We start from the raw sequence: 25,761 nt of genomic DNA, 5'->3' as shown, positions 1-25,761 counted from the left end.
GTTTTAATCAAAATCCTTAAACATTCTTCAGACCCAAGTTTCTATTGACATATAAAACATTAAAATTCGTCAAACCGTTCTTCAGTTATAGGTAGTCGATTTAATCTAAATTATTTATTTCTTAATGGGGGGCTAAATTTTCAGGCGTCCATACCTGAATAAACAACAAAGCGAGCTGGTTAACGGAAACGAATTGAGGTTGGGCATTTTGTGATTTTGACAGAAGAAACTATGGCGAATCAATTGATTTGATCGTTTTGACAAGTTATGATCACCTAAAAAAAGACATTTTAGGTGTTATTTTCGTGTACTTTGGCAATATTTTGGCCGAATTCGAAAGAGATTTCGTCAAAATCGGTTATTATTATTAAAAAAAATTATTAACTTTCATTTTTCATTAAATTAAAAGTTATTAACGTTTTCTAAAATTTAATATTTCTATTAATTAACTAATGTATATACTCATCACAAATAATCGATATTTGAACAATTTAAACTTTCTATCACGCAATTTAAATGAATTTCTCTGTTTTAATGGGAGATTAAAATCGATATTAAAGATATTTATTAAACATTTATAATGGACATGAATAATCCATTTGATCGATGAGTTTTTAAGTATATGATAAGTTTGAATAAAATTTTTATTGCTGAATAATTGAAATATTTTTTTAACAAGGTGTGTAGGTAAGCAAGTGAGAACGAGATCGTGTTAAAATGGCTTCCAGGATACGAATTAGGGATGATGCCACGCAACTGGATAAACCGGGAAGGGATGAAGAAGTGCAAGAAAAAAAATCGATAAGCCAGGAATCAGAATCGTAAGCGTTAAGAGAGTTTTAAATAAGATATGTGTATTGCTCTTTTGCTCTTAGAGATAAGGTGAATATCCGCAGAACAATCGATAAATATATATCTTTTAGCCAAGATCAATAATAAACACCCATAAAAATTAAATTTAGAAAAACCAAAAAGCGATTGAAATTTTATTTTATTCAGCAACTTTAATTAAACTAAAGCAAAATGAAAATTATTTAAATTATACAGGAAGCCGCATAAAAAACACGTGTTCTCGGTAAGCTTTTCATTTATATAAATCCGAAAGAGTGTATCACTAACTCTCGAAATTTTCAGACCGTGATGGGAATGAAGGAAACTCCTCATTTCGAATAATAGAGGCATCGCTTATCATACCATATTTTATTTATGGTTAGTGGTTATTAACTTCGGGAAGGAAACGAATTCGGCGTTAACAAGAACAAAAACAAATAAAAAAAGACATTAACAAATAATTTTCTTACATTTTTTAACGATGTCCGAAGTAAGAGTTTTTTTTCGATTCGAACACAGGCACTGTTTGGAAAAACCCTAAACAATTTCACTTTTATTGATCAACCGGCGAGATTTCTGTTCGTTTTATTAAAAAATCCTAAAAACCGATGGAAAAAAAAGGACGGTTTTTGTAACGACGTGATAACGAAACGTACCAAACGAAGGCACTGCCTCATCTGAGTGTTCTCCTCGTTGAGTCTCTGAGTTGCTCGTTCGGCTAACGAAAAGTCGCTCGGGTAAAATCGTTCCGAGTACGAGTGTATTTCGATTTGGAAACAATGAACCTCTCCACGCCTCTAACAACCCCAACAAATTTACCAGAAGAAATCGTTTTAAATTTATAGTTATCATCACATATATACTTTTGTGCTTTTAGTTATGTATCAGTATACAGGGCTTCCCAAAACTCCCGGGACGGAGCTATAAGTTTTGAACGAGTGAAGAAAAAAATGTGAAAATCACTAAATAGACATAAAAAAGTGGAGTTCTTTTTGGGGATGATCACCCCTACATTTTTAAATAGCAACCCCTGTCGAGTTTTATCTTATTTTCAAGGTAATGAAAAAAGATACACAACCCCATAAACCAAAACCCGATATCTTAATTCTTTCAAGAATTATGTGGTGTTGACTACCAACTGGGAAGATAAAATGTTTTAATGTTACTTTGCACGTTTACTACGATTTTTATAACAAATGTTCAAATTGTCGATCTTTTTCGGTCTCGCAATGACCCAAAGCTGTATCAGGACCAGATTGGTAGTGATATTGGTGGTTTCTTCAAGTTCTTTATTAAAAGCGTCTCAGGTACATGAAATTGGTGAAAGTTCTGTCCATAAAATTTTGAAAAGAAATAAATATTTCCCCTATAAGTTTCACCTAGTTCAGGAATTGAACGAAGGTGACTTCGTTGACAGTGACTTCGTTGACAGTGACTTCATGACAGATTTAAAAAAATCTTTATGAAGAAAAGGTTTGTCTCGTGAATGAAATGACGTTTCGATTGGTTGTAGGTTTGAAAATGTTTCACGCAAATTCTGCAAAATGGGTTCCGTCTCTAACGAATGTTGTGATTTTATGAAGAATTCACCAGGTAGTCGGAGAGGTTGGCCGTAAACAAGTTCGGCAGAGGAACAGCCAAAGTCTTCCTTAAGGGAAGATCTGAGGCCTAAAAGAACGACGGGAAGATCGTCATACCAGTTGCTCTTGCTACCTCTGGCAATTGAGGCTGTATTGAAAGTTCGATGGAATCTCTCCAAAATGCCATTACTTTGCGGATGGAAAGAGAAAACCTAGAGAAATAATTTCGAAAGAGAGTGGAAATCTAGCGATATCTTTGAGTGGAAAAGCTTCTGGCCAGCGAGTGAAGCGGTCAATTGCAGTGAGTAAGTACGTATAGCCTTTAGAAGGTGTAAGAGGGCCAACTAAGTCGATATGAACGTGATCAAATCTACAACTTGGTATAGGGATTTTTTGGATAGGTGATTTTGTATATTTGTTCACTTTGGCTCGTTGGCATGGTAAACATGTCTTTGTCCACCACTGAATATCTTTTGACATATGTGGCCAATAGAAACGGGATTTAAGGTTATGAACAGTTGCACGTATTACGGAATGTGAAATATTGTGAAATTTCTGGAAAATGATTTTTCTAAAAAATCCCGTTTCTATTGGCCATTGTCAAAAGATATTCAGTGATGGACAAAGACATGTTTACCATGCCAACGAACCAAAGTGAACAAATATACAAATACACAAACCGTCCTCCACGAATCCAAAGGAAAAATATAACGGGTCGCTAGTAGGGGCTGCAAGGCACTTTCTTAATGTAGCTGTAGCAGCGAAGGGGTTGGAGCAACTTGGTTGGAGCTTAGGTCTGGGAGGTGATGTTAACTGCTCTTCTTGCTAGTGCAGAGTGGCTGGAGCGATGTGGTTGGAAGTGGAAGGCTCAAATTTATTATCGGGTGCAGGTTCAATTCAACGGGGTCACCAATAAAGAGTAGTAGTTTATATAAATAATTTAAACTCTTTTTAGAATTATGTACAAGTTAGGCGTGTCGTCTTGTTGAATGTTTGTAATCGAATAAATTTACATCAAAATATCAACAAAATGGTAACAGCAATTTGGGTAATTTGATAAAAGTTTATAATTTCTATGTGAAGGTAGGCTGTGTACGCTACAAGATCATACTCAGAGACCGCAGAAAATTTATGTATTGACAGATATCATGGGAGAGAATGTAATTAGTCCATTTTTTATTCATGGAAATTTGGACGGAGACAGATATCTGCAACTGTTAGAAAATCAAGTGGTTCCAAGTGTACGTGCTGTATGACCTAATGGTATTCACAATAAGTGGTTCCAACAAGATGGTGCTCCTCCACATTTTAATCGAGCAGTCCGAGACTTTTTCCAAGCCGTTGGACTGGTAGAAGAGGTGAAATTGAGTGGCCACCACGATCTTCTGATCTAACACCACTCGATTTTTTCCTTTTGGGGGTTTCTGAAAAGTAGAATGTATGCAACAAAACCAGAATCAATACATGAATTGGAAAATCGCATACTTGAAGAAACCACCAATATCACTAGGGATATGCTCCTGATGGTTCAAAATTCCATTTATGAGCGTTTGGGTCATTGCGAGACCGAAGAAAGTCGACAATTTGAACATTTGTTATAAAAATCGTAATAAACGTGTAAAAAAACATCAAAATATTTTATTTTCTCATTTGGTAATAAACTCCTCATAATTCTTGAAAGAATTAAGATATCGGGTTTTGGTTTATGGGGTTGTGTTTCTTTTTTCATTGCCTTTAAAATAAGGTAAAACTCGACAGGGGTTGCTATTTAAAAATGTAGGGGTGGTCATCCCCTAAAAAAGCACACTTTGTATGGAAGTTCTAAACTATCTAAGAATGTAGTTTTTATGACTCTTATGTGATATCCAAATTGTCAAATTATTTTATTCAACTCGTGCAAAACTTATAGCTCCGTCCCGGGAGTTTTGGGAAGCCCTGTATATTTCACAATGAAGTCTAGGTACGCAATCTAAGAAATGAAAAACTTGTTAGGAATGATAAATATAACATTTATACCTTATTGAACACAAGTTTTGCACGTCTATATTTTTTGATTTAATAGTCAAAAAACTTTAGAATTTTTATGTTACTTTATTTATATTACTTTACTAATTTTATGATCTCCTTAATGTGACAAGCATTAACTCTCAAATCATATGCACAGCTTAATAATATATTTTGAAGAAACTTGTAACCTTGTAAACTTGTAGACGTGTAATTGAAACGTCGTTTCTATGGAGGCCATTGAACCAATCCTCAAATTTTACTTTCAAGCTTCTCTGACCAAGTGACTCCAGTTTCTGTACCCAAGCATATCCCTGGCATATCCGTCTCGTATAATCTCTGACCACATGTCCGGCGCATTGCCATCTCTAGCATAAAAGAACTCTTGTAGTAGCTGTCGATTTCATGGTTATATCTGATTTTTCACATATTATTCTCATATATTGGGGCTGCACTCGTTCTCATGACCTTTCTCTCGAAGATGTTAATGCTGGTTGACAGTTTCTGAGTTAGCGTCTAGGTCTCATAGCTATATGTCAGTATAGACTTTAAAATTGTTTACTATTCTTCTTCGTATTTCTATAACTTGGATTCATTCCTCGCCAGCTGCATTTCAAGATATACGGATTGCGTGACTACCTCATGACACTGCCAGACCTAATCTGCATCATTATTTTCGTTTTTTCTATATTATGTTCTGAGTTCCACGCCATATCATATCCTATGGAGTAAATTGTTAACCTTTATTACAATTTACAAACTGGCAATAATTTTGAGGATTTGTTAAAAAGCTAGATACTTTGTTTCCTTTTCACTCAACCCATCTCTAGTGTTATAATGATACAATGCGATTCAGGTTGCGCATCTATTTCTTTCTATTAACTATTAAATATAAAACATTGCGAACATTTCATACGATTAGCTGTTGTATACTAAGGCAAAAAAGATATATTTCTCCTGGTCGTAAAAAATGTAACAGAGGTCAAATTATTGCATTGTAAGCAGCAATAATCTATTTCAACGTCATGTTCTGCCTTGCAACAATGCGATCTTGTCACATAAATAACTTGTACGCTAAGGCAGCAATAATATATTTTGTTGAAAGAGCATGAAGAACCTAGAGACTCTTAATGATAAAACGCAACTTACGTTCTTGCTCTTATCACAACCATGACTACCATGACTATGAAACTTTACCTGAACTAATTTGAACATATCTAGTATATTGCTATCTTTGTTACTGTTCTTTAATCTCTTCGATGATTATTTTGATGACATTTTTTGATACGTTTTCTAGTTTTTGATAGAAGGTCTCTAATAGTCATTTAGCTCAGCTCATCCAGGCTTGTTTCACATAAACTATTTATTACCTCTAACCAGAATGTATTATGGCTTTCAAAACTTATAGGGGCAATAATAATATCATCGAGCAAAACACACACTTTCGTAATACAATATCTGTTGTTTATAGGATAAATTATTGTAGAGGATAATAAGGGCTCTGTAGGACCTTGAGTTAACATATCATCAAACTCTTTGTCAAAAGACTAACAACTCTTACAACAACTAACAAATCCAAACTTTAATAGCTATGGATTCGGAGTAATAAGAATACTTTCGGAGTTATAATAGGCTATATATAATAGTTATATATTCTTTTATAACTCGCTGCGATTCTACGACTTGTTTTCATAGATGTTGCAATGCCATAATGTTCTATAATAATCTACAGCAGGTAACGCTAATTGACGCTAAAAATATGTCTCGTTGAATAATTTTAATATTCGCCTCTCTTAAAATGGCAATAAAAATAGTAGACCCTGTTACTATTTCACGTTTATCCTGAGATCTATGGCAAACGTTCATCATTATAATTAGTTGGCAAAAACTCTTTACAATGTGTGGTTTAAGTTCAGCCCAAAAATAAACAGAGATTATACTTATACCAAGTTAAAATGGTATCTTCTAACAAATCAAGAACAGAAACGAAAACTTGTTGTCGAAATCTGTATTTTAAATCCTATTTATAAACTAGAACAGTAGTTGATGATGTGGTTGAAGGGATTGTTGTCATGAATGTTGTATTATTAACTCTAGAGCTGAGAAACATTTTGAATCAAGATCACCAATTCTGCTGATAAATCCATTTTTAAAAGAGTAGTTTCTTTAAAGTCTCAATAATTTGTTCAGATGTTACAATTTGATTATGCCAATCATATTCTGTCAATTCATAATCATCTTATACAGATGAAAACGAGCTGAAGGGCAATCGCATGTTTATGAGCTAATCGCTGAGGTCACAATTTTCGATCAGACATCACTTGTCGCTGAGGTACACCATGTTTACGACTGAAATTGATTTTGTAACTGATCTCTTGTATACATTATCACTTCAATACACAGATATGAAGTATATTTTTATTATTAACATATTTTAATTAAAAACAACTTCCAATATTTTTTATTTATTAAGTTTTAATACATAAAGATAAAAATGTTGTTTACTTCATGTTCATTGTTAAGTTCATCTTCAAGATTAGGGAACGAGTTTTGCCGCACCCTACACATACCCACTTTTCATTTAACCTTTAATCCTCGTAATGATTTCAAGTCACGTTGTTACTGGTATGAGCAGTAGTCACTGATGAGACCGCACTACGTTAACCGATGTAATGCCGGCACCCGAAATGAAATAAATAATTCAAATGTCGAATAAGAAATAATGGCTTATGAAATACTAATTCAAAAAAAAAACTTAGTTATATGCTTTCTAAATATGGTAGCTATTGGAAACTTTCTTTTTCGTTAATTTTTCATATAAAATGGCATATTAAATTAAGATAAATTAATCAAACGTTGTATAAGTAGTGTATAACCATGATTAAGTTATAAGCTATATGAAAAAATAAATATTTATTCCTATTTTTTGAAATTTAAAGTTTTAGTAGAAAACAAATAAAATGTAATTAGGAGTCTTAAAGAGTTTTTGGAAATCCTTTTATTTAATCTATTAGTTTATAAAAGTAGGACAATACCATCAAAATCGTCAAAAATACTCTAACCTAGATCTTTTTATAGCGTAAGTTTATTTTTTTAATCTCTAATAGGGGATGATCATTGATGAAGGTCGTGTTTTTCTTTTGCGAGGGTAATTCAATAAAAATTTTATGGTTTCTGCGTCCTTGAAGAAGTAAATAACTTTACAACCAACAAATAGATCCTAATACATTACATTTACCATGCTAAAGTTATCTAATATTATAACAATTAACCTGTTATATTAATAAATATAGCTGTACTAATTTTATTGTTAGACACATTTTGTTGCGAAAAATTTTGAAAATTCAAAACGTAAAAGTTTAAATTTTTAACGTCGTTTGTCCCAAGAGACCGTACTTCTCATTTACTGAGTTTAACTACTGTGTCGTTCTACATTAATATTTATTATCTATTAAAGTTATAGTCTTTTACGCCATTTTGCAAACGAAACTATTATTATCAAAGAACCACAATAAATACGTTTTTACGAGTTTCTATTAATTTTAAAACCTATTTTTAATAATAAGAAACTATTAATTTCTTTGTTCTGACCCCGGCACTGTTTACACTTGAACCTTATAGAAATATTTCTGGCACCGGTTCTAAAGGAAGGATGCCAAGAAAAAGTAAGGAAATGCTCAACCTCGTGAACACAACAAAAAGGTGATTTTAAACGAACAGGAAGACATAAATTTGTTTTGTTGGGAATATGTGGTTTAGTTTCTTATCGAAAATGTAATTTAGAAATCTTAAGTTAAATCTACAATTCTTTAACTTAAGATAAGATGTAATAAAAATAAAGTTTGACGAAAAAACTTTGAAAATATTTTTCATAACACAAAATATATTCAAATTATGTCGTTAAAGTTTGGCCACAGATGTACCTAGAGTACTTCAAAATATTTAATAAGAAAACGTAACGTTGTTTTTTATTTCCTATTATGGAATTATTCAACTTTTCTTAAAGTAGAAGAATGTTGGATTTGTAATAATAAAGTTATTTCTATCATGCTAGTGAAGATTGAAACCATAAATTTGAGTTAATAGTGATAAGTTTCTCCAGACTGAAAACATTTACATAATCATTTATAAAAACATTCGTTGCCGATTAATACGATTTACTTATGGAATTAATGAATTTGATTGAAAAAAGTTGCAAAATCATGATTAAAACGTCACTGTCGAATCGAAATCGATTACCTTTTCTTGAAACTGTTGAAATGTTAAATGGAACGACCGCGATTATGAACAGTTGAAGTGATTGCTTGGCGACGCCGACACGACAGAAAACTTCTTAACTCGAGTTACCTTTAATTAAGTAATTTAATATACGTAACTAATTAATTAATAAATTACGCGACAAGGATATTTTACAAATATTGCGTTTATTAAGACCCTATAATCGTTGACTATTTGTATAATTTTAATCGAATTACTCAATAAATACAGCTGTTTATTTAAAACTTTCCTTCAAATTTCTTAAACATGTAAAAAATATTGCGGAGGGAGATAACTTTTTATGCAAACTCAGCCGCTTTAACCCTTTGACCTGGAAGCTACCCCCTTAAAAATCACAAATGAAATGGGATCGAATTCAGAGGTCTTTGAAACACTGCAATTTTTCCTCCGGTTTTTTTTAAATTGATCTATTTGTGTTTGAGATGTTTAAAATACACTTTTATTTTGTATTTCTAGCTGTACACTTTCCTTTAGGAGGATCTGAACAAACACTAATATTAAAAACTGTAATAAATATTTCAAAAACATGAAAAAAACGAATCTTATAATAATTATCTTATAATAATAATGATTAAAAATGCAATTAGAGTATCAAAAAATAATGGTAAAAAGAAAAAAATAGGCAATTGCATAAAAGGTTTTATTCCGGTACACTTCTTTTGAAAATACATTAAGGTAGGTTAGGAAGTACTAAGGAAAATTTACCGCACCACCTACCCAAAAAATATTGCAATGTTTTCAGCCACCATGGTTTCAGTTGTGGTAGTATTGACTGTGCTCTTCTGAGTACACGGAATTTAGCATTCCGAGCCAACAAAACATCTCCAGGGTGTCGATTTTCTTTTTGTCTATTGTTTTTAATCATCAGATTGCATAATTTCTCCATATGTTTTTTAGTCTAATCATGTCTTCCATCGCTAGCGCGTTTCTCCTGTTAATCTCTCCGTTGGAGCCTCCTTCATTAGAGATTAATGAGCCAAGGATGTTACCCATCTTCCTTATTTCAGATATGTTATCGTTCGCTCTGTCAATTATAATTTTAGTTTTCTTTTTGTTCACAGTTAAACCGATTTAATGCTGCATTACTTTATTCGTCCGATGAGGTCGTCAAGTTCCTCTTCTGATGCTGCAATCAAACTTATTGTCATGCCTCCATTCCAGACTTCTACGGTTTTCCTCATGGTCCACTCGCCGAAGATGTTGAATTGACACCTTTTTGAGTTTTTTATAGGTCAGTCAGCTCATTCTCAACTCTTACGTATGTTGTGTTATTCTGTTGTTGTTGCATGCTCATTTCATCCAGGATGTGCCAGAGATTGTGCCATTGAACGCAATCAAAGGCCTTTGTGTAATCTATAAACCATAAGTAAGTAGGCATGTTAAATTCTCTGACCTTTTTTATGATATGTCTTATGTTCAATATTTGTTCTTGTGTTCCACGCCTTAGTACGAAGCTTGCTCCGGTGGTGTTTATGACAATATGTAGGGTTTTAGGCGTTTTGCTATTATTTAGAGCATCACGATAATTGGATAATTGTCACATACCTCTCTCTGGAACTTTTTTTGTGGTGTGTGATATACAGGTAAATGTCGTTTTACGCCGGGGTTCCGTTCCGAGAGACACCGGCGTAAACAAAATCGGCGTAAAATGAACACAAATATAATGTGGTTCCATGTCAACATTCTAAGAACAATCTAACATGTTTTTTTAATACATATCCTATTTACATAATATATTCGAAATAAATAGCAATCTCTTGATATAAATTAATGTATTTTTTGAAATAAATACTAACTCACTAGTTCGTCGGTACTAAATTAAACTCTTTTTGAAGAAAGCAAGCAATTTCATTTGCTTTGATTGTTGCTTTCTTGCAGAATCATAGCATAATTTGCGCTTCGATTGTAATCCCCATCTATCTCAGATCTCACCTGTTAACCTTTCTATAGAGCAGTGGTGTCCACTAATTTTTGATCAAGATCGACTTTTTATATAAACGTCTTGCCAAGATAGACCGAAGGGTTTAAAATCTTTTTTTACATTTTAAAACTAACCTTCCTTTTTTGGTTCTGAGGCCCAATTATAGATATTTCAGATTCATGATTTTGTTGGCGATCGACTCAAAATGGCTTCGCGATCGACGTTATGGACACCACTGTTATAGAGGATAGGAAACGAGTTAGTTAACGATCGTTCGCTTTTAGGATTTTCCTATCATTTTCTTTCTCATCCTCCTCTTCTTCTTCGGGATTTTCTGATTGAGGGCGATCATATGCTTCCATCAACTCTTCTAATTCTTGATTGGAGAGTGGTTGATCATGCACGTCTAACAGTTCGGTCACATCTTCAGTTGTTACGTCTTCGAATCTACATACGCGTGTAAGCCTGATACTGTCTTCGTTTATGTTAATATTATTTATCAGTCTATCCTTGGCTTCTTTAAATCCAGGAGTGCTACGTTCTTCTCGCGAAATAAACGTTCTCGATGGCAACTTCTTCCAATAGAGACATGTTTCATCAAAATTGAAGATGAGATTTGCAGGGTAGTTCCCTTGTTGCACAATTTCTTGAAACTTTTGAGGGTAAGCTGCTGCTGCAACTACATCAGTGCCCGCTGCTTCAGCGCTTAGTTTAGTGCTACGGATATTGGTTCGAGAATTGAATCTCGTGAACAACCCAGTGCTTGCCAAGAAAGTTTCGCCGGTATTTTCTTCCGCCTTCAAATCAGAAAAAATCAATAGGCACCAACCGGCGTAATTGTGAATAGGCGTAAATCGAACCGGCGCAAACCGACGTTTACCTGTATATCGATTTAGTCAAGTCATCATTCTGTGCATAACATCGATTCCCGGGCCTCCTAGTGCTGTTATCATTTCGGCCAAGACGTAATCTCCCCCTGGTGATTTGTTAGGTTTTAATTTTCTATGTGCAGCACTTACTTCTTTTCTATATACATAACTGAGGACTCTCTTTCATTCAACGTTGTTTAATTTCATCGTTGTTATCTCGCAACCCATTGGTTTTTAGTTGCTTCCTCCATTCCACCCTGTCCCAAGTTTCCTAGTATATCTAGGCCTTCCTTTGTTTTATTACCTTGTGTCCTTCTTGTAGTGCGCCATTTTGTTTTGATCCAAAGCGAATCGTCGTTAGTGTTTGTGATTGAAGGAAAAATAGGCAATTGCATAAAAGGTTTTGTTCCGGTACTCTTATTTTGTAAATACATTATCTCTTGCTTTAGTAGGTATAAATTGTTATTTCCTGTTATCAACTCAAAATTACAATGCGATCAAGAAAGCCGGTCCGCTAAAAACTACTTTCCCAAGTGCTTGATACCAATAGTTACTGCCCTCGTCACAGCGGTCACACCCTCCGTCCACTTGTTTTAATAGTGGTGGGGAAATGGGAGGAAACTTTTAGTTTAGTAAACATAACCTTAAAAACTCACACGCACAAAATTAAAAAAGTTACTCTCGTTAAACAAGATTCGAAATAAATTTTCTCTGGAGTTAGATTGGTGGATGTAAATTTAAATTATGATGAAAATATTTAAAAAGGATTAATTAAAAAAAGAAAACCCTTTAAACTATTCTTTTGTAATTAATTTATTTCATAAATCACAAAAAGATCTTTTATTTTATTATAAAAATAAAGGTTTAGAAGTTTTATTTATTATAAAACGAATTCAAAATCTTGACCATTCTTTTCTAAACATAAAGTGATTCTTCTTTTCATATTATCGAAGACCTGTACAAGATGCTCTGCAGTTATTTGTTGAACATTGTGACGTATTGCATCTTCCAATTCTTCTATGGTATGTAAACGGTTTTTGTAGACAGAATTTTTGAAATGACCGAATAAAAAGAAATCTAGTGGGGTTAGATCGGGTGAGCGAGGTGGCCAACATCCTCTACCGATTACTCAATCATCATAAAATTCATGAAAGAATCTTTTGTTTGTTCGTGCAGTTGCATTGTCATGTTGAAAAAATCCTTCTTCCAATTCATCATTATGTAATTATTCAATGAATTCTTGTAACAAACCACTTTGACAACTTTCCTAATGTCATGACATTAGGTAATTCACTACATTTTCTAGGCATGTCTCCCTAAATTCCTCTACACAAAGACTTGTTGAATATTTCCATACTCCATTTTGATCTTTTACTCCATTTCGAAGATAAGGTTGGAGAAGAAACTTTGAAACTTGTCTTCTTCTAAGGTGAACGGCATGATTTAACCTAAAAATAAATCAACGAAATTTATACCAAACCGATTTAAAATAAAATAATTATTTACCTTAGAGAAAAATCACAATCGAATTTTTGTCTTAATAAAGACAGATAAAATTAAATAAAACCGCAATAAATTCAAAATGAAATATTGAAAACACCAAACGCCAAAACCAAGAACACGACTCTGAGCCCTCTGAGCTCAGCTGATCGAAACCATTGAAACTAAAAATCGATATCACCTCGTCGACCAATAAGAACGTTGAAAATTAAAAACAAGTAGAGATGGGAGGAGGCTGTGACGAGGGCAGTAAGTATTGGTATCAAGCGCTTGGGAAAGTAGTTTTTAGCGGACCGGCTTTTTTGATCTCTCGGTATTTAAATAAAATAACAATTATGGTTTGCAGTTCGCAAAAAAGGGTTCAAATTGTTTAAGAAGTCGAAAATCAATGTCATGCATCCCTGTTGCAAATGTAAAACACAATGATGGAAGTGAAGGAAATGAGCCAAATTTCTGCATTGCTTCATTACGTCACTATTAATACTTCATTACGTTAGATATGTTAGAAATCTAACTGGAATTTCCTTGAGTTCTGTTCATAAAATTATAAAACTTTAAAAATTCCATGTTTACAAATTGAGAATACATCCAAAACTAACTGAAAACGATCTAGACAGAAGAGTACAGTTTTGCGAAAAAATTATCACTATAATTTTTAACAAAAATGTATTTGTTAAAAATTGTATTTGTTTTCGTGTTGGACGTTTCTCGGGCAAGAACGGAAATCCTCGTCCTATTCTGGTTAAATTTGTTAGCTATAGATCTCGAGCGGCAGTTTGTAAATCCAGGGGTAAATTAAAAGGAACTAAAATCGGCATTCAGGAAGATCTTACATCACGTAATCATAATCTCCTGAAGCAAGCATGGGCGAAGTTCGGGAAGAGAAACTGTTGGTCTTCTGATGGTCGAATATTTGCTAAGAGTGATGGCTCTACTATACTAATGGGGTCATACACACTTATTAAATTTAGAGAAAATTTTTATGTCAAACAATATATGCAAGTATATGCATGAACACAAAGTAAAAGAAATATTTTGATCAATTTTATATTTTGCGTAATTTGAAGTGAAAAATAGCAAATATTCAAACGAAATAATTTCGCGGCTTTTCTGTGACGTAGGAACCGCACTGCCTAAAACAAGTTAAATTGTCCGTTAGATAGCGCTTGCGGTGTGACAGTGTCAAAATAAAACCATGGATGTAATAGAGTGTCTCTATTACATCCATGAACAAAACATAATAAACATAACCTACAAACACTCTATCTCTTTTCAATACAACCTAAATGACGTTCATCTCTTTCTCGCATTTGAGCGGGGAGCAGGGGACGCAAAAGTGAGAATCGTACGTCATCAACGCGGGACATTTAAAAGCGCAAATGGGTATATAAATTTTCAATAATTTTTTTAACAATGACTTTGTTCGAAAATTATAAAAAAAAAAATAACGGTAACTATATTTTTATATAAACTTTCAGAAAATATAATAAAAAAAAAATCGTGTATGACCCCATTAAACAGTTTTCGGATCTTAATATCTCGTCCAAAAGTCGATTGTCGTTGGTCGGTGGGGATATAACAGGTTAATTATATCTTATAGAATAGAGTTGTTTTATTGTTTTTTTTTTTCTATCTCGCACGTTTGCACGTTTTTTATGATTGTAGGAAACGTTATTGAGTAACTTAATCAATTTATTTAATTAATTGTTTTTATTAATTAATTTTAGTTTAATTTTTGCTTTTACTTTTATTGTCATAATATTTTTTCTTGTTTTCTTTTATTAATTTTATTATTGTTTTTGCTTATCAAAATCAAATCAAATTTGTTTATTTTTGTTGGTATTTAAAAAAAAAAAAAGGAGAAAAAGAAAGAAAAAAGAAAAGAGGAGGAAGGAAGAAAAGAAAAAAAAAAAAAATTCTTTTTATTTCTTTTGTGGATAGTTGTCATTTTGTATATTGTCACAAGCTATTATTGTTTGTTATTTTGTGGTTATTATTTGAATTGGTTCCGTATTATAATGTCGAACTCCTTTCGCGTAGAACATTTGAATGTGAGATCGGTGCTGGCACACTTTGATGAACTTAGGGATTATTTGTTGCTTTCTAGATGTGATGTGCTTGGTATCTCAGAGACTTGGTTGAATGGAAGGATTGATGATCGACTACTACATGTGGACGGCTATAACTTCTATAGAGTTGATAGACAATCTAGAGGTGGTGGAGTTGGTTTTTTTATAAGAGATTGTTATTCCTGTAAAATAATTCACGTTCAGCCGATACAGGGAGCTGAGCAGCTTTGGGTTGAGTTGGTCTTGGGAGGGATGCATATAGCTTTTGGTGTTTGTTATAGACCTCCAAATTGTGATCTGAAGCTATTTCTTGAAGGACTTGAAAGGTCACTTTCTGTTGTATATCCCTCAGTTGATGAGATAGTTGTTGATGGAGATTTTAATGTTAACTTTTTGGTTGAGAGTCCATCCACTATATCTCTTAAGAGTACCCTTGAGGTGTTTGCCTTGCGTGAGGTTGTTGACGTGCCTTCTAGGATATCTAGCTCCTCCGTCTCTCTTATTGACCTGATCTTTGTATCTGGTGCCCTGATGGTTTCTGATTGTAATACGCTTGATCTTGGTTTCTCTGACCATCTGTTGATTTTTTGTGAACTGACAATTCAAAGAATTAGGGCTAGATCCAGGTTTGTTACTTTTCGCAATTTGCGTAATATTATCATGGACAATTTTAATAGAGACTTAGATATTATGAATTGGGAGGCTTTATATGTTCTCCCCTCTATTGATGAAAAGGTCGACTATTTTAATGAGGTTTTAATCTCTTTATTTGATGTTCATGCACCACTCATTACTGGAACTGTTAAGAAGGACTCTTTGCCGTGGTTTACTAGCAACATCAGGGAGATGATAGGACTTAGAGAGGCTGCCTTGAGGCGTTACAAGAGAACAGGAAATCATGTACATTTTCAATACTACAAACAGCTGCGTAACTTTGTCACCGGTGCTATTCGTCGTGAAAAAAAGGCTTTTCTTGAACAGAACTGTGTGGTTGGGGGACCTCGTTCTATGTGGAGGACATTGAGAAAGTATAATGTTGTTAAGTCTAATATTACAGATTTACCTCCTCATCTGGCCGATCCGGACAATATTAATTTGTTTTTTTCTGAAGCTATTGGTGATGTTGTTGTTGAACCTGACGCTGATTTATTACATTTTTATGATAGATATAGATTAAATCCTGAAGGTACTACCTTTACTTTCAGTGACGTCTCTGTGGAATTTGTTGAGCGAATGTTACTTTCATTTAAGTCCACTAGTGTTGGTTCTGATGGAATTTCCCTGGATATGGTTATGTTGTGCTGTCCTCGTATTTTGAATGTTCTTTGCCATATAATTAATTTCTGCTTGAAAGAGTCAGTTTACCCGAGTGCGTGGAAGTTTGGTTTGGTGACTCCTGTTCCTAAAGCCAATCCAGTTAAGGAGTTTAAAGATCTGAGGCCCATTACCATCCTCCCGGTTCTTTCCAAAGTGTTGGAGAGGATTATGGCGGTACAACTACAATCCTTTTTAAATTCTAATCATATTTTACCTCAGAAACAATCTGGCTTTAGGCGACAGTATAACTGTGCCACGGCACTTCTTGATCTGACAGATGACGTTTTTAGAGCTCTGGATGGGGGAAGATCTACTGTACTTGTGCTTCTTGATTTCAGCAAGGCATTTGATATTTTGAATCATAACCTTTTGTTGGCTATTCTGAGGTTTATTGGTGTTTCTGATTGTGCTGTTTCCTTGTTTCGGAGCTATCTTTCTAACAGGATGCAATCGGTTAAGGTTAAATCCGTTTGTTCTGATCCTTCTACAATTGTAGCAGGTGTACCGCAAGGTTCTATTTTGAGTCCACTTTTATTTAGTATATTCACCAGCAATTTATTTTCAAAATTAACCTTATGTTCCTATCACTTATATGCGGATGATACACAGCTGTATTTCGACCTCATACCTGATGAGTTGCCTCATGCATGTGACAGAATTACTGAGGAATTGGGTCACTTATGTGTGGAGATACAAAGGCATGCTCTTGTGATCAATCCTGACAAGACCCAATGCATCTTATTTACTAAAAAGGGTAACTTATCTGTTAATAAAAATGACATTAACATTAGTATGCTAGGGGAGCAATTAAGAGTGGTGGACTCGGTCAAGAATTTGGGTGTTGTCATTGATGATAGGCTTACTTTTGGTGATCACATTAGGTTGATATGTGGGCGCGCGTATGGGTCCCTTAGAAGCCTCTATTTTAGTAAAATGTTTTTGTCGATAAAGCTCAAACGCCTTCTCTGTGATGCTCTAGTTTTGTCTCACTTTAATTATTGTAACGTTGTATTTGGTCCATGTCTATCTTTTGAGAGTTTGAGAAGAATTCAGGTCGTGCAGAATTCGTGTCTTCGCTTTATTTATAAATTGAGGAGAGGTGATCACGTCTCACAAGCTCTTCAGAATTGTGGTTGGCTGAATATGCGACAGAGATTTGTTTTTCATTACTTGTCTTTTATTCATGGGATTATTATTTCTGGTAAACCTCCTTATCTTTCTCGCAAGATTACCTTCAGAACTGATGTACACAATTTGAATCTTAGGCATGGATTTTCTATTACAGTTCCGCTGCATAGATCGTCAAAATTTCAGTGCTCGTTTTCCTATCAAGTAGCTCGTTTTAGGAACGCGATTCCCGGTTCTGCGAGGTGTGCCCGCTCGGTTCAGTTGTTTAGATCTATTGTTTTGCGCGAGAGGGTGTTTGATCGGTTTTTGTGATAATTGATATAGTGTTGCTTTTGATTCTTTTGGTAATTTAATAATCCTAACTATTTGTTTTTATTTTTGTTTTTATTTTTATTATCTCATTTTCATTGATACTGCTCAGTTTTGATTTGATTTAACTTTTATTTTATTTTCTGCTGCTGTTCTCATTAGGTGCAAGTAAAATCAGTGGCATTGTTTTGCCTTTTCTGCCCTTGCACCCTTTGAGCTATAATTTAAGTTTAATATTATTGTACTTTTCCTTATTATTGTATTTTGTTTTTTCTAATTTGGCTCAATAAATTATTATTATTATTATTATATTTGTAAAAAGATTTGCTTTAGTGATGAATGTATCACAGGATCTATTTTAGTGATGATTGTATCTTTTATTTACATGGATTTGTAAGTAGTCATAACTATAGATATTGCAAGATCAAAAACGTTCATCGGATTGTAGAAGTACACACCCAGTATCTTGAAGAAATTGAGATATGGGCAGGCATCTAGGGAGAGTAAGTGGCTGAACCTGCATTGTAATTGATACAAACTGATAAAGTAAACTGGAAGTTGTCATAAAAAAATATGTTAATAGACTTTTCTCTTCTGGTGGCCCCATCCAAGAGAAATGGTGGGAAACTCACAAACACTTGATGATCTTGTCTTCACCAAGAATAGGCCTTCACCACCTACATCGAGGCAAACATACTGAACCGGCAACTACTAGTTTCGATGATAGCATTGATAAACTGGATAATGGATTGGACTGTGAAAGAAAGAGTGTTCTCTAACACCCGCAACTTTATTCAGGATGGATAAAAATATAATGTATAGAAAGACTCCTTGTAATAGTTATCGTTTGTCTAACAAATTAACTACAAGTTACTGCTCTTTGAACCAGTATGATGCTTTCATGAGAATTTTTAAATCAATCGGCAGTATCCCAAATATTATTGCCAATACTTCCATCGATGAAGATCCGAAAGTACTGTGTTGTTTACCATTCAATTTTATCCTGACTTTCCCTGCAACACCTTTTCTTTACATACGTTAGCCTCTTATGTTATTACACCGGCAATCACGGTTTATATGTACAGTTAAATGTTTGTCTTATTTCTTTGTATGCATGGCAAATAAAAGTTATAGTACCAGTTCAATAAAGTTCATCCTCTCTTCTATGAAATACTTAGGTATTTTTAAGCCTGTCATTTTCGTTGGTCTAGACATTTCCAATTTATTGTCCACGAAGTATTTTTTCACGAGTATTGCCATATTTTTTTCTTATTTCAGGCTTTTGCAACCGTCAGTCTGTATACCCAAGATCAAATTATTCATATACGCTTAAAGTTTTTTAAGAATCAGTCAAAAAGGAACTGTCCACAATTAAGTGCTTCCTAATTTCATCAGTTTAATTACTGGCATTAATCTTTTCCAGTATATTTTAAATGAACAGATTGTTACAACAGGTTGTTAAAAATACCTGATCTGTTAATGAAGAGTGCCACCATGTATTTATAGTCTGCATTATAGTTTGAGAGTAATCCGCCCGTTTGAATATCTGAACTTGCAGTCTGCTACAATTAATCCTTTTCTGATAGCTCATAGTATTTCAACCCCTATTAGTACAATCTATGCATTTATAGATTTAAGATGTCCTATAAGTCCAACGTTCTCTTGCTTATTTTTGGCAGCCTTTTCGTCGACTTCAAATCACTGTTCATTAATTATATCTAGTTGTTGTTTTCTACATAATGGATATTTGTTAGGTCTTCTTGCACCTTGCCACCTGTATTGCCGTAATGTCGTGTAAGGGGGAAGACTGAAATTAAAAAAAAAGTTTTTTTGTTTAGAATCCACTGAATGAGGAAACTTGCGGAACTTTTTTCTGTGTGAAAACTTTATTTTTGTAACGCTGTGTTATAGTCTATTAAACTGGTTCATAGTGGCAAAAAAGTGGTTGGCACTGTGTTCGATATAGCTGTTTGTAATTTTGCAATGACAGTCTTACAAGCACTATGGAAATAATGCAAGTATGTACTAAAATTAAGAATTGGAAGATCGTACTTTAAGTTTTGTCACGAAGCCGACTCATTTCGCATTGCCCATGCTAAGCGTTCCATGAAGGATAAGGCTAAAGAAGCCCGCAAAATAAAAAATTAACTTTCAGAAAGAAGGAATCGCTAAAGAAAGGTTTCGAAAGAAAGTAGAAAAACCACTCATTGCAAAAAAATCTTAAAGTTATCTTTATTTTCAGGTCTCAACTGTGGTTAATTTTGTTATCTTCTGCTAACATTTGCATGCGTCTCCATTGCAAATTCAATGGGGTTGTCCTAAATGTACCTGTCTCTAGATGATTGAAAATTGATCAATTTTTGGAAAACAGGTAGTGGTGTTTTTTTCATTATGCCTTCCTATTGAAGTTCTGTAACGTCTAAAAAATGCAGTGGAGTTTTGCAAAGTAATTTCCATAAACTTACACAAAGCTTTCAATTTTCCACAATTCATGACAGAATCATAACTTTCATGGTCAGTATACAGCGAGTAATGTAAATTTAGTGATGGTATATTGTTAATTATGTAAGTTTTAAATAGGAAATTAATTCACAGATAAGCAAAGGTAAAAAAGTTTTTGTTGTGTTCAGGCAATTTTTTGAGAAGCTGTTTAAATCTCTCCAAGACATCTTCTGTCTATTATGAGAAAAATCGAGATCGTTTACTCTTACTGCAGTGATGGTGATAGCAGATCTTAAGTGACAAGAAAGTCATTAGAATCGATTACTTTGAAAGCAAAGATAAATTATATTTTAATAACAATAAAATTATTTTCAGTTTTCCCATTTCCCTTTTTTTGACATATGGTATTTCGGCATATGGCGATTCAATTCTACCAACACCTGTGTATAGTTACAGATAGCAGTAGTTGAAACGAAACGATTTATTATTAGTGTTTAAAAAGAAAGTGTATAAATTATCTTCACATTCACCTCGAACGTTTCAAATTCAATTTGAAAACTTGAAATTATATGGTTGGCGTCGTTATGTCTAGTAAAAGCAACGCTGATAAAGCGTCGACGCAAAGTTATCGATTGTCTTCGTCAGCTGATTTCCGGTAGCCTATTTCGCCATTTTTGGCACGAGTTTGTGGGTAAATATCCGGCCGGCACCAGAAACGCCCTAGTATACCACAAAAATGTTCCGTTCCTCACCATATTCGGTTTTGATTTTGTTATTATTTGAACTTTTGGTGGCGCATAACACAGTGAACGGCGGCGATGGTGGCGAAAATGTTTCCAACGTAAAAAAGGGTGGCGACGTCGACCTGAAGACTTGTATCGATAACTTTGCCGTCCACAAGGATAAAATTATCAGAACGCAAGATTCGAGAGCTATGGGCGCTAAATATTTACACGAAATTGATTTAGACACAAGGGAAGAGTGTCTCAGGTTGTGTTGTGAAACAGAAAACTGCGATGTGTTTATTTATGAAGAGAAGGTAATTTTTGAAAATAATAATACATTTTTAAATGAAAATTCTAGAATAACTTGCATTCAGCGCATTATGAATACACATAACTGATTAAAAATTTGATAAAGTGTTGCAAAAATGTGTTTTTGTCTTAATCTTAAAGATCTTAAGTAGCTTAATAGCTTTGTTATGAATTGTCAAGTTCACTAAAGCATAAGTTAAATACTATTAAAAACAGTTTAAGTATTCAAAGTTTAAAATACATTTTAAAATCGTCTTTGAATAATTTTTTTTTGTGTAGAGTGTGGGAAGTTGTTATTTATTTGAATGTGGTCCACCGGAAGATTTTAAATGTAAATTTACTCATCACGCAAACTACTCGAGCGGAGTCTTAACAGTTAACAGACACCTGCCCGACCTGGAGAGCCAAATCAAACTCACTAAGCATGAAGAGGATTTAACTAAGCTTAGGTAAAATTTTACTTAGAAATTTATTTGTATATATAGTACTTAATAATCTTGTATAAGCAGCAGGAACGTTTAAAATGTCGGCATCTGCCTATGTGCTGACATATTTATTAAAACATATTTAATGTTTATTATTTAACTGTTTTAACTGTAATATTTCATACTATAAATATAATAGTAAGATAATACTATTATATAAACTCATATTATAAACGAGTTTCACTTACCAAGAATTATTAAGTAATTCTAAAAACGGATAAACAACTTTATTGTTTATTTGTTAACGTTTATGGATTCTTGATTAAGGTATCTATCATGATACTTCTGAACATAAATTTCAACGTGAGTTTTTGAAAAGTACAAATAAGTAATCAATGCATAACATTATTTATTTATTTTATTTATTTATTTATCTCATGTGGGTACAGAAACAGGTCGAACCCAATAACACTGTACCACAAACAACCAATTGTATACAAATAAAATTACAGTTCACAATAATAATAATGAATTAATATTAATGGTACAAAAGTGAATCAAAAGAAGAAAAGTAAAACGCTCGAGGCAACACACCAACTGCAGCAAAGAGCAGTTTTTTAAATGCATAGAAAGAATGCTGAAACAGATCTATGTTAACACGATTTGCTGATCTTGCCATTCACAATAAAGGAGTGTTTTGGCAGGCATTGGTTCTAGGAGTAGGTGTCATAAATAGAAAGTCAAAGCAAAGTAATCTCGGAGGAACATGAACATATATAGAACCAACAAGTATTGGAGAATCACACTTGTTGTTCAAAAGATTGTAAAAATATAAGATATCCCCACAAAAGCGACGCTGGTTGATTATTAACATACGAAAAGAAGTGCAAGTTGGTTCGTAATCAATGTATTGAACGGAAAATGTAAAACAAAGATATTTGAGGAATTTAGATTGAATACGCTCAATTCTAGATTTATACGAGAGATACTGAGGATTCCAAACGACGCTGCAAAAGTTAAGTGTACTGTAGACATAGGCAAAATAGAGATTTCTAATTGCATCAATGTTAGAAAAAGCTACCGTGGATCTCATAATAAATCCTAACATACGCTAGGCTTTGGAGACAACAGTATCAATATGTTTATCAATTAATAATTTATAATCAAATGTAACACCCAAATCTCTAATAAATGATGTTAATACTACACTTTGATAAGTTTAATGAAAGGCCATTATTTAAGCAAAAAGCATGTAGATTGTTTAAGTCAGATTGCAGTCTAGAACAATCAATCGTCAGCATACATTAAACATTGGGTATAATTAAAGACATCAAATATGTCGTTAATATAAATATTAAACAGTAAAGGACCCAGATGGCTACCCTGTTGAACACCAGAAGGAACCGATAGGATTAGAAAAAAACCATTAACCGAAACAATCTGGCATCTCTCCTTCAGATATAAAGCAAGCCATTGCAAAAGCTTCCCCTGAACACCAAAGTTCATTAGTTCAAACAGAAGTAAGTTGTGATCCACCCGGTCGAAAGCTGTACTAAAATCCGTATAAACTAAATCAACTTGACAAGAATCATCCAGAGAAGTTAAGATATACTATGTATATTCAAGCAAGTTACTCTCAACCGAGCGACCAGCAAAAAAAAACATGTTGTTACAATTGATTTTAGACTTAAGGGCAAAGAATAGACGTGCATGAAATACTTTCCCAAATGCTGGCAAAATAGATATGGGACTATAATCAGATATATCACCACGGTTCCAAGATTTAAAAATTGGAAGAACAAAAGTCCGCTTCCATAATGAAGGAAAAACATCCATTATTAATGAAGCATTAAATAAAATAGTTAAAGGAAGGGACAGAGAGTGTGAACATTTCTTGATTAAAATTGATGGAATACCATCAGTACTAATATTGTCCGTAATCCTGACGCCCTTCAGGTCTTCCTCAACCTCAATTCTGTCAAACTGCATCTGACTCAAAGGAAGGGCATCCATTTCTACACAATCTAGATTCTGCTGGATTGGAGCAGGATCGACAAAAACTTCTCAGACTTAGTAAAAGCCCAAAACACCTTTGGGTCAGATTGGATATTGCTTTCAGCTCTTCTAACATATATATAGATATATATACATTCTATTTTAATGATAATTGAGATTTATTCAAGGTTTGAATAGCCCTCGGTATTGGAATTACTTATAACATTTTCAGATTAAGTTAAGTACATATGAATTCAACTCGTCATTTACCGATTCCGCGGCTAAAAAGTTTCCATGTCCCTAACTCTACTCATCGAGCCGTTAATGTTTGATTCAACTACATAACGAATTTGTTAATAACCCTCACTGCATAATTTCACAAAAAGTAAACCCATGTATTACTAGAAAGTACACTTCTGTTTGTTAAGTAGATTGGGTTCTGCTGCTTCACAATTAGCTAAAGATTCAAGTATTAAATTTGGTGGGCGTTCTTCAAAACAATATGGATTGCTCATCACTAAAACCCAGTCAACATAAAAACTGTTAAATTTAGTACAGACATATGATTTATAGCGTTCTTATATGACCATTCGTAGTTCCAATTTGTTAAAAAGCTAGAAAGGAATACACATCGCACCCGGAGCAGTTTTTAGGCGATGGAGAACGTTCCTCATCTAGTTCAGAAAATGACAAAACTTCCGTGGCAATTCCGATAGTTAGCAATATTCTGCAACAAAGCATTCTACGTAGTTTGAAATGAAAGAAGATAAGAGAACAAAGCGAAATCCAGCCTAGAGACGAAAATTCTTGTAAGAATAAAGTTGAACAAGAAAAGCTAGATCAACTATTAGCTAGGGGTGTTTATGCTATAGGTACTCCATTTGCCATTGTTGAAAATAATCACTGGCAAACATTTGACACCATCTTTCAAAATGCCTACACGTTATTTATTATCAAATAAATTACTGGACTCCGAGTATGAAAAAGTTCATGCCGACATTAAAATGAAAATTGGAGAAGCGAATGCTCTTAGCTTACAGTGTGATGGTTGGAGCAACCAAAGGCAATTAAAAACCATACCGCAGAATATATTGCTGAAAAAATCGATGAAATTTTGAGAGAATACAATGCCAGTGCAGTGGTTAAACCATGAAATATACTTCATGAAATGTACAAACATATTTCTTTGTTTGTTGGACACATTTGTTAATTGGAGACATTTCAAAAATGAAAACCATGTCTACTATTATGGAACATGTTAAGGCTCAAAAAAATGCAAACTGAAAGAAATGACATCAAAATAGCCATTTCTTTAAAATTACTTGTGAAAACACTATGGGGATCAATTATTGATCGTTTAAAAAGTCTTCTTGATACAAAATATGCATTAAAAACATTAGCAGTTTGTGAAACAGTTGAAGATTGGATGAGGATATTTTTTGGATAAAAGTTTCAAACTTTTATCACCTAATAAACCCTATTAGATAAATAACTGGGTTAATCCAAAGGGTTAAATACATAACCCAACTGGAAGGAGATAATCCAAGGTTATGCGAAGTAGCTGAATGCTTTTATGAGTTGGAACGCTTTGCTTAACCAAGAAGAAAGGGAAGTAAAAAAGTTTTAGTTAAGAAAAAGCAAATGGCAATAAATCCAATCCATCTTGCTGCAAATAAAATCCAAATTTTAATGGAATACATCTTAATAGAAAAGAACAAATGCAAGGAACAGAGTTTATAGACAGTATGATTTCTGTAACAAGTCCAGATGAGTCTGCAGAGGTAATGGCAGAATTGGCCATAGGAAAACCATATGTTTTAAAATCCGTTGAAAAACTACATCCCGTTGTATGGTGGGTTGTTTTGGGTAAACATTAAGTAAAGTAGCGGTCAAGATACTAAGTATGGTTGCGAGTATCGGCTTATGAGCTGGTAAAATAACTCATTGCTCATAATTTAAAATTATTAGATTCTGCCACCAATGTGGAGGTTAATGAAGGCAATGAAGACCTTTCTGATATTGAAGTGATTGAAGGCAGTGATTTGGAAACTTTGCAAGA

The 25,761-nt window shown here is 33.7% G+C and overlaps 2 protein-coding genes across 6 annotated transcripts in view; one reads left to right on the top strand and one right to left on the bottom strand.

Moving 5' to 3' along the window:
* The window catches only part of LOC111415984 (protein phosphatase 1 regulatory subunit 14B), a 112,793-nt gene that overhangs the window by 78,935 nt on the left and 8,097 nt on the right, over positions 1 to 25,761 (bottom strand). For 2 of the 4 annotated variants that reach the window (XM_023047895.2, XM_023047896.2), the window contains exon 1: positions 1,302 to 1,516. The exons of the other annotated variants lie outside the window; for them this stretch is intronic. The gene's annotated coding sequence lies outside the window, so the exon portion shown is untranslated. Of the gene's footprint in view, positions 1 to 1,301; positions 1,517 to 25,761 lie in introns of those variants that run through there. 4 annotated transcript variants of the gene reach the window in all.
* Positions 20,879 to 25,761, top strand: part of LOC111413390 (uncharacterized) — a 40,410-nt gene continuing 35,527 nt past the window's right edge. Inside the window, exons 1-2 of one of the 2 annotated variants that reach the window (XM_071194510.1) lie at positions 20,879 to 21,287; positions 21,562 to 21,731. In XM_071194510.1, the coding sequence (XP_071050611.1) occupies positions 20,985 to 21,287; positions 21,562 to 21,731 (473 nt within the window). In that variant the 5' untranslated portion in view covers positions 20,879 to 20,984. The remainder of the gene's footprint in view (positions 21,288 to 21,561; positions 21,732 to 25,761) is intronic. The other variant, XM_071194511.1, reaches the window with a different exon arrangement.

The sequence above is a fragment of the Onthophagus taurus genome, chromosome 2, assembly GCF_036711975.1.
Source record: "Onthophagus taurus isolate NC chromosome 2, IU_Otau_3.0, whole genome shotgun sequence".
NCBI classification, from domain to species: domain Eukaryota; kingdom Metazoa; phylum Arthropoda; class Insecta; order Coleoptera; family Scarabaeidae; genus Onthophagus; species Onthophagus taurus.
This window is presented reverse-complemented; position numbering and strand designations above follow the sequence as displayed.